Source organism: Parambassis ranga, chromosome 4 (assembly GCF_900634625.1).
Source record: "Parambassis ranga chromosome 4, fParRan2.1, whole genome shotgun sequence".
Lineage (NCBI taxonomy): Eukaryota > Metazoa > Chordata > Actinopteri > Ambassidae > Parambassis > Parambassis ranga.
The window spans coordinates 6795681-6806085 of NC_041025.1; the positions used below are offsets into that span (position 1 = coordinate 6795681).

A 10405-nucleotide genomic window follows, 5' to 3' on the forward strand; every position below is an offset into this window, starting at 1 on the left:
ACAGCTCACACTGGTTCCTGCACCCGTTTCTGATCAAAGTTAATTATGTAATTAAAAAAAAAAACACTAACTTAGAACTCAACAAGTGTTGTGAAGTGGAAATTCATATTTACAAAAAGTCAGGTTCACATAGTTATACATTATAAGTGTGTTCAGTGCTCAGTGGTGTGTGTGTGTGTGTATAAGTATTGTTTGTAGGAACAAATTCCCATCAATATAATAATAATAACAATAAATCACTACATTTAGTCAATACTGTGGATGTGTTAAGAGTTCAGAGTATGTCTCACTGAAATGAATGTATTACTGACACAATACACAACTGTGAGGATGAGATGTATCACAAAACATGACAATGATCTTCATAGCAGAAAAGACTTTTTAATGAATTCTTTAAACCAGAATCCTGGAAATACAACATGAACTGATATCAAAATAGTCTTTTGGTTGCTTCATTAAAAGAAATGTGAAAATATATGTGTCCTGCTCATCAGGTAGTGTTTCAAAGGGTAAGGCACTTAAGACAATTAAGGGTTAAAGAGTTCCACAGGAAAAAGTTTTACGACACATTCTTTCATCGAGGAGAAGAATAAGACAATATGGTCTCTACAAATACACACTGCATCTGAGGCTGGTGCATTAAAACAGATAATAAGAAGAACCAAATAAAACATTGACAGGCAGACCTTCACTGTCTGACTGCCAGGTGTTTGTGTAGGAAAGCATCCCTTACACCTCAGAAATGGTTGAGATGTGTCTTCTGTGTTAGCAGTCTCTTGTTTTGTAAAAGTTTCCTGGTTTCAGTGTATCTGTGACACCAGGCTGAGGTCAGTGTCGGGCAGACTTACAGATTTTGTTGTAAACCTCTGGAAAAGCTTCCTTACAGCCCAGCTCATCTCTCAGTCTGTGGTACAGCTGCCCATCAAACATCTCCCAGAACTCCTCTCTGTCCATGTACACATCTGCATACAGCATCTGAAACCTGTAGGTCAATAATACAGTATGTAAATCCTGAAAGAAAATGGGTCATATGTGAGAGGTAGCTTACTACTAAGACTCACCCGTGCACGTCTCTGACAAACTTCTCCAGCTGACGCGTTGATGCTTTAGCTTCAAAATGTTTGACTCTAGGCTCGCCGTAAGCTCCGATATCCACATACAGCTCCTCCTCCTCGCTTTTGGGGTGAACCATCCCTCTGCCTGGTGGCAGCAGGAAAGGACACAGCCACAGAGGGTAAACCTGAAACAACACAGTGACAGATGAGCTGTATAGTACACTGAGTATAAACACAGAGCACGCAGCATGTGTATCTGAGGCTCACATTGATGTCCTGGTGGAAGCGTGTGATGGCGGCCTGCAGATGCTTCATGGGTACCAGCAGGTCCTGGACCACATGGTGCTGCTCATAGAGACGTCTGATGGTTTCCCCTTGAGTGAGCTTTAGCAGAGAGATCTTAGGAGGAACCATCCAGCCGAAAAGCCAGCGGAACACAGGGTTGTTGCCAAATGGAATAATATCCTGAGGAACAGGCGCATAGTTGAATTTATGTGGTTAAATTCCACTCTCTTAGTTTACCAGAGTTAACAAATTCCAATACAACATTTCTGAATCATGTGATTTGCAGACTGTAGCCCGATTCGGCAAACTATCTTTAGATGGCATAATGATATTATGTTTTTATCCACCAGGGGGCAGTCCTATCTCATCCAACACCACCAGGTATAACCAGTAGATGTCAATCACAAATAGTCTAGGGCTGCAACGATTACTCGAGTACTCAAGTAATATTCGGCGAGTATCCGAGTATCAAAATACTTGTTTGTTGCAGCCCTAAAATAGTCAGTTATGGATTTAATCAAAGCATCAGCACTTTTTTTCTGTATTTCTCTGCACTGTCCAAAAATCAAAAACAGGGCAGAAACAGGCTCCTTCAGTTATCTGTCAAACCAATGCTATGCATAATTCATCACACCATTTACAAAGGATGCCAAGTCCTTCTCTGTAAAGGCTAATGGTGTGTGTGTGTCTGTGTGTGTATTACAGAATTAGAGCCTTATAAAGAGAGGAGTACACACAGGTTGGTAAGATGATGACAAGCTAAAATCAGACAGATATATGCAGCACTGATATAACCCACAGACTCGTGTGTGTGTGTTTAGCGAGTACCTGAAGCTCCCAGAAGATGCTGCGTGTGTGTCTGTGATAGTACTGTCTCAGAGGGATGTATTCATCTCCGGTGGTGTCTCTCTTCAGGTAGCCCTCCACGTGTTTAAAGAACCAGGGTTTAAAGTGCAGGCCGATTCTGTTAATCTGAAGCCACGCAAGAAAAACACAAGTTAGAGCAGGTGTAAAAAATAAAAGTGCGCACACAAAACTGAACGCCTCACCTTGTCAGGTTCTGCGTGGTCAGACATGGTTCCCGTCATGATGACTGCAGTGTCCAGGCTGTACTGGATGCCCTCAACAAATGTGTTATTCTTGTTCTGTGATACTTCAGTGAAGCGTTTGCAGATGTTCTCCAGTCCTCTGACCGGCTCATAGTGCAGCTTCACCCAGGGCTTAGCCGGGACTATTTTAATCTCAGCTGCAACCAGGAACCCCAGAGTTCCACAGGACCAGGGGACAGCGTGGAACAGGTCCGAGTTCTCCTCCTGTTTGAAGAAGAACAAACTGTCTGTGGTGGAAGATGTGGGCTCGGTTTTCTGGAATACTAACGTTAGGCTTTTTGTCTCACATTAGCAAACCTCACAGCAGAGACCACTGCATCTCCTCACAATACCACAACGAAGGTGATAATGAAGTGATGAAGTGAACTTATTGAACAGACTAAACACTGGTAGACCAGTCCTAGCTTGCTGTGTAGACTTGTGCGATGTAAATGGGGATGAGGGACAAACTGCTGGAACACAGCTACCATGCAAGTTTGGGTTGTGTCTGTTCCTCGCCATATTGTGTGTAACAGCAGAACTCTGTGAGCCCCTATTAGTTAGAATCATGGACTATTTAGGGGCCCAGATGGGACACTGGTCACTGTCAACTATGATACACAACACAGGATAAAATCATCAGTTGTGGTGACATGTGTTCATTTTGTTCCTCACCTCAGTGCAGCGCACCAAGCTGCCATCAGCTAGAACCAGTTCATATGCAACGCAGATGTGCTGAAACAGCCCATAAACATGGGAGGACGACTCAATGCCTGTACCCATCACCAAACCACCTGAGAGGGGAGAGACGGACAAAAAGATGTTCTGTAGTAATTTGATTTCTACTTGAGTAAGCAGCATGTCCCTGCTGCGAGTGTGTGTGTGTGTGTATCTGTGGACATCGGGATAAATTAATGTACCACAGCCTGATGGGAAAACATTAGACTGTCGATGCGTAGTTTATGGCATCAGGAAATCCATTAGGAAACCCGATCCTAGGGTGCTTCCTCTGCAGCCATTTCCTCCCAGTTTCATCTTTTGAGCTACAACATGAGTCCTCTAACGCGATTAGAGAAGTCGCTGAGGTCTAAGCAGGATACGGTGATTGATGGAGGAGATACAGATCTACATCGCTGAACAACGAGCTGTGGAAATAATCAGCACATCTCTATATTTCTAGAAACCACACAGGGCCACGTGATGATGATGCCACTCCGAGGAGGATGACCATGAAAACAACATACCCACAGTGAGGTCATCCAGCTCGGGCAGCACTGGCAGCGTCCAGCCAATGGAGGTGAGGAGAGCCGTCACCTGACCCATGTTGGCCAGCGGCTCCACTCTCACCACCTAAAAAACAACAAGGAGGAACCTGTAGTGACTATTTGTCAAAATATATAAAACTTTAAAGAAACAAAATAGATCAACTCAAATCAAACAATCACTTATGCACAATGGGTATCTGGCAGAAAATCATTTTGTGGCAGGTTTGTTTAGTCCACGGTCAGGCAAATAGACAAAATGTGTCCCTGCTGTCGCTCTTGCACTGGTAAAAAACATTAGCCCACCCAGGTGCATTCTGGTCCACTAGTGTCTACCTGCATACCTATATGACCTCGGTTCCCCCTAGTGACGCTAAATCACAACAATAAAGTAAAGTATGATGTTTTTTTTTTTTAAGGATTGGACCCATGCAGGTGTGTGCGTGCGTATGTGTGTCCTCATACCTGCCTCTTTGTGTCCACCTCCAGAATGTCCATCATATTGATCATGATGTTTTTGTGGGTCTTCTTGTATTTGCCCACTCTGAGGGAGACGGTGAGCCAGCCGGGTCGGCCCGTGCACATGTGGGTCTTACCGCCCTCCTTCCTCCACTCACGCACCTAAAAGTGTGTGAAAATACACAACATAAGGAACATATTAGTGTCTGACATACTGTTGGCTTTTCTTATGAAGTGTATCTGAACACATCGCAGGGTTTTTAAATTCTGCAAGAACAAGTTAGTGTTCTGTTTACATGCTACTATCAGATGGAAGAAGACAGGGCTGTTGGTGGATTAAAAGAAACTTAAAATGAACTGATAATGGAACATTACCCTCTTAACGTGACCTGACCACAGGAAAAAACAGATACATAGAAAAAACACTTATGTAACAGCTGATAAATGAAATAAGAGATCAAACTGCACTCTTCAACATCAATGTGTACCTAAAAATATGAATGTGAATTCCTCTACTACCCATGATTCCTTGCAAACCTGATAACAAACCCCGTTGTGATGGATCCTGTTCATTGTCCCACCTGTAATGACAACCTGTCACCTGTTGCACGCACGCGCACACTTGCTCACCTGTCTCTGGATGTCTCGCACGCGCTGGTCGTGAAGTTTGGGTGCAGAGCACATCTTAAAAATGAGCCATGCTCTCACATAATAATACACATCGAACACGACTGAGAGCGGCAGCAGGAACAGACACACGAATATCCACCTCTGGTGAACGATCACGTAGTCTACACCTTTGACTTTGACCCACAGCAGGAAGAGGACGAGCAGACCTCCCAGATACAGGAGCGGATCCATGGTGGCTGCTCAGGCTGAAGATGTCTCTCCACCTCTCCGCTACGCCGACACCAAGCTGAGCCCCGTATGGATCGTTCCAGCCCCCGAACGCTGATTCCTCAGCACCACTTCACTGCGATAGGGGAGCGAGGTGAGGTGGTCTCCCCTGCTTCACACTGATTGGACAATATGAGCAGAGGGGCGGGACCGGCCGCTGAGCTTTAATCGTATTGGTCAATAAAGTGACTATAGGAAATTTGACAGATGTTGTCTTTCTGCGGCTTCACCAATCCTGAAACTCATATGCTGTCACACCATGCAGCCCATCGCATGGTCACAAGTTGCAACACTACACTGACAACCTAAAATGCTATTAAATACAGAAATGCACACAACACTGCATTCACACTGTGGTAAATAAGCCAAACTCAAGAGGCAAGTCACTCAAGAAGTTGCAGAAATATTTTCCACAAAGCAACAGCTATTTCTTTTTTAATTTCTTACATTAAATGTTAGCAATAAAGTCAATTTTTTGGGCAGAGTGTGGACATTGTGGAGGACCTGGGAGTGGTTTTGGACAATAAACTTAACTGGACTAAGAACACTGAGCCCTCTTCAAGAAGGGCCAGAGCCGCCTCTATTTTCTGAGGAGGCTCCGGTCCTTTAACTTCTGTTGGAACATGCTGAGGATGTTGTGGTTGCCAGTGGCATTTTGTTTGCTGTTGTGTGCTGGGGCAGCAGACTGAGAGCAGCGGACACAAACAGACACAATAAACTGATCAGACGGGCCGGTGATGTTGTGGGGGTGGAGCTGGACTCCTTGACAGCAGTGTCAGACAGAAGGATGCTGTCTAAGCTGCAGGGAATCCTGGAGAACAGCTTCCATCTTCTCCACATTGTGCTGTTGAGGTGCAGGAGTAATTTCAGTGCCAGACTGATCCCTCCTAAAAGCACCACTGAGTGCTGCAGGAGGCCATTCTTCCTGTGGCCATCAAACTGTACAACTCCTCCCTCTGAGATCAGACAGTCTGATCTAACACACTGTCTTATCACTTATATCCATATTGGATTTATTGTAGACACTGTAAGATTTTACTGCACACAGTATAGGTTGTATTATATTTGAACAGCTACTAATCTTTTGACAGCCTCAAAACCTTCATTTCTCACATATGCTAAAGCTAATTAAAATAGAAAAAACACAGAGCCTGGACAGACTTCCTGAGCTTCAGGTAGACGTTATTTATACCTGCCCCACTATTTGTTCTAAAGTGTTTCCCTTCCTGTATTTGATCAATGTTATTGAGATTATAACAGTCCACTAAAATATGAATCATGCCTTTGATAAAATATCAGCAGTCTGATCAATTTGTTGTTTTGCCGAGAATAATGGAGATGACATAAAACAACATGACCTTTGCAGTGACTGGCCTCCATTATAAATCATTTATTCAGGATGGAGGCTGTTCCATAATGTGGCTGTAACATTCTGCACAATGAGGTCGGCTTGAATTCCTCTCAGTTTTATGTCCAGTGTGTCCATTTACCTACAGAGAAATTGCTGTGACAAACTCGTTCACTTGCTTTCTCCCTCTCTCTCCCTCTCCCTCTCTCTCTCTCACACACACACACACACACACACACACACACACACACACACTCAGGGCTAAAGTGGTACCCTTCAGAAACATTAGACAGAGGGAGGGTGGGGCGCCAGTAAAGATTTCTTAATGGGCTCTGCTGTCCTCTGGTCCATCTGCCTTGATGATAAACACACAGCTCCACTTTAGCCTGATGCACATCAAAGCCTTTTTTTTATTTTCTTCCTACAAATCATCACTTTTAACACTTTTTCACAGGAGCTGGGGATTTAGAGCTTAAGGACTAACACACGGACTAAATGATCGGGAATGTTTGACCAGTGATGGAGAAGATGGGAACAACCAAGTAAGATTTATGAGGATTTCACAGGATCTCTGGAAGTGGACTAAATCATTTGGATGCCTGGTCACTGTCAAAGCGCATGGGGAGTTCACTCCATGGGACTGTTTATATGTGAGTGATACTATCCAGCTGGTCACAGCCATACATTGTCCACAGAAACAGTCAACACTCCTGGAGGAGGATGCCTTCCCTGCACCATGGAGCAATCTTCATCGGAGCCTTCCTCATCGTGACCGGGGGCTCCACAGCCTTCCTGGCCTTGCAGCAGAGCCGCCTGCAGGCTTTCTCCCTCTGCTGTGTGGTGCTGGGGGTGATCATGCTTATCCTGGGGCTCTTCTGGGCAATGAACAGCAAAAATTCAGGAAACCATCAGGAGCTTGACCCAGAGTGTCCACATTATCCTTACAACGACTACACCAACTACCCGAGCCATGCCCTCTTCAGCACTCCAGGAAGCCGCTTCCCAGAGTCCCAGTCGGTGTTTATTCCCAGGTGGGTGTCTGATTTAGATATCCATTGCTTTGCACAGTTCAATCTGGATTTGTATGACAACTTTTTTTTTTTATCTTGTTGCCAGAAACCAGAAAGTAGAAGTCATATTATTGATTATAAACATAACTGAGTGAACAATGACTGTCAACTACACCTTACAGGGAAACATGCATTGTTGTCATTCATTTCGGCTAAATAGCACACATACAAGATACAGTTAATCCAATAAAAGTCATTTGTAAAAAAAGAACAGTTATGTTGGAATTAAACTGGATTATAGTTGTATTGTAGAATTGATATGTTTTAAGACACCAACCTCACGCATGTTAGATGTTGAGAGTTGATTATTTTAGTTTATACCATAAAGACAGTTTATACACTTGTACACTCAGCCAGGCACACTAATCTGATGCCAATAAAAGTGGATGTAGATTTGTTGACTGAAGATGAAGGGTTCAGCTGCCTCCACTTTGTAAAATCTCTGCTATTTGTCTGGTCAACATATGGAACATTAATGCTCTACAATCAGACTGAGGTACCCTGAAGGAGTGGATCTCTTCTAGATAGATTCCCTCTCAGTGTTTTTGCTAAGCTAAGCTAAGTTGGTTGTATCTCTTATTAGCATACAAACATTAGAGTGGCGTCAGTCTACCATAAGCCATTCTTTACAGGGATCTGTTCAGTGGAAAGGTGAGCTGACCGAACTGGTGTCTGAGCCCTACCTCATGGGGGCGCCAAAGACCACAGGGGATGTAAAAGCTTTTCTATTAAACTATTATACATATAATCAAGAGGGGGTGAACCAGAAGTAAAAGAAATTGATTGATATACACATTTGCTACTAAGATCTGAAGTCACTTGTGGTGTGTGTACACACTGAGGAGGGGTCAAACAGGGAGGCGGTTCATGAGAAAAGTTTACTGTGATCCAAAGACTTCAACACTGGTTTTAATGAGCCAAAAATGACCAGTTAACTGCTGCTGGTTACAATGGTTCCAGTTAATAAAATGAAATGGTAAAATAGCTTAGTGGAATAAACCTGAATGTAATGACTCATGGCTACAGATCACCCCTAGTGGTGTTGTTTAAAAGCTTTTTATCAACCCACTCAGTTTGGGAAACATAATTCTTGTGTGTGACAGGAAACAAAACTGCTGACAGATATGATTTGTCTGCTGTCTCCCATCAGGCCTCGCTAAACCCTCTGATACCTCTGACAGTCCACATGTGTTTCCATACCATAGCTTTTTCACAGGATTTACTCACCTTTCTTGTGTGCAGGACGATGGAGCGCCACAGGCATGTCGGCCGCGTTGAGGACTTCGACTACCCTCCCATGGACTCTGGTGGTTTCAGCCCGACGCCTCACCCTCCTCCATGGCTGGAACCCCCGCCTCCCTATGAGGTTGCCATCAAGACCACATGCAGCTCTACACATCTGCGGCGTGCATACTCAGACACACACCTGGCATCAGAGCCCCTGTTCGGACACTCAAGAGAGATCAGCTTTGAGGTGTGAGGTCACATCACACTGACAGATAAAAGCTGAGCTTTATCTCAGACTCCACTGCAGCCGTGTGTTACAGCGATGAATTTTACATCTCTCCCAGAGGCATGCTTCTTTCTGCTACTAGCATGTTTTACATCAAATATATGATAAGAATAAAGGCCACACCAAGACAAGTTCATCTGATTTAAGTAAAGCACAGAGGAGGTTTTAAGTGAGGCCATAGAAGCAAATATCACCCTGTGTCTGGATGAACGCTATTCGAAATGTATTTCTTTTCTTGTATACTATTAGATTCCAATTTGATGTCTGTATCTTCCCCAAATATAAAGCACACCAGAGACAGGTAGTTAGCGTGGCATGGCTCTGTCCAAAACAAAGGCCACACACTAAAGTAATGTCACACTCACAGGGGTTATTTGTGATTTTAAACTGCCATTAGTTTATGGCAAACTAAGCAAACAGACCAGACACATCCACACAAAGGCCATAGCAAACAACTGCAGTGTTAAAGCACACAGAGCAGGTGATGTAGACAAATCAGCAGTGTCAAAATCCACAGTAGCCCACAGTGTCTGGGTGAAAACAGGGGGATCAGTGATGATCAGACCGCCCTGTCTCCAGCACCTGCTGTGGGTATCGCTCCAATAGCTCCTGAGGCCTAGCAGAACCTGTAAGGGGAGGCGCCCAGCCTTATTGGATGCTTCAAATCAACAGAAGCAGTGGATTTACTCCAAGTGTGGAATCCTGGAAGAGACAGTGCGACCATAAAAACCTCTCACTTAACCTTTAATCTCTAGTTGTATTAAACCCCATCTAAGTGGCCTCCTGTAACACCTGCTCTTCAGAGCTGACCTGGACTCTAATTGGATTCTATTGAAATACAAAATGTCAACGAATACAAATTTTCGAGTGCCTTTATTGAAGTGCTTTGCAAAGGCGCACGCGGTTAAGATCATATTAACCTGCTATAAGCAGGATTTTTCGAGGGCCCTCTAGTTGCCATAGTGACAAAAGCACTCAGAAAACTCAGATACCTGGATGATCCTCCTGTCTGGGATCTCCTGCTGGTTGCTGTGCTGTGCTCCCACCCATCAGTCGTCCTCTGAGAATGTCAGGCTCAAAATGTTCAACACGTGTTCCTCATCTATTCATTTGTGTGTCACACATGTACTCCTCAGCAACAATGACTCATCAGGCCATGTGAGTTTTTCCACTGCAGCTCCACTGACTATGCTGCTACTGCTATGGTATGGTACCCATGGTATGGGTCACGTTTTTTCATTGTCACACATTTCAGTGTTTCTCTTTTCTTTCAGGTTTCTGTGCAACATCTTTTGTACTCCTGAATATGCATGACTGACTCTCCTGGACCTGATTAGAATCACTGTGACAGAGTGTATTCTACATTATTTAATAAAACAGTAATGGAGGTTACCATGCTTGTCTCATTAACATATTTAGGCTTTCTTT

General features: G+C 44.0%; 1 protein-coding gene across 1 annotated transcript; it reads right to left on the minus strand.

Moving 5' to 3' along the window:
• Positions 1-365: 365 nt before the first annotated feature.
• Positions 366-5062, minus strand: dhcr24 (24-dehydrocholesterol reductase). The gene is made up of 9 exons (XM_028403125.1): positions 4780-5062; positions 4156-4311; positions 3673-3778; positions 3104-3222; positions 2390-2653; positions 2169-2312; positions 1323-1520; positions 1062-1240; positions 366-982 (listed from the first exon to the last, which is right to left on the minus strand). The coding sequence occupies exons 1-9, from the start codon at positions 5008-5010 to the stop codon at positions 829-831; spliced, it is 1551 nt and encodes a 516-aa protein (XP_028258926.1). The 5' UTR covers positions 5011-5062; the 3' UTR covers positions 366-828.
• Positions 5063-10405: the final 5343 nt, after the last annotated feature.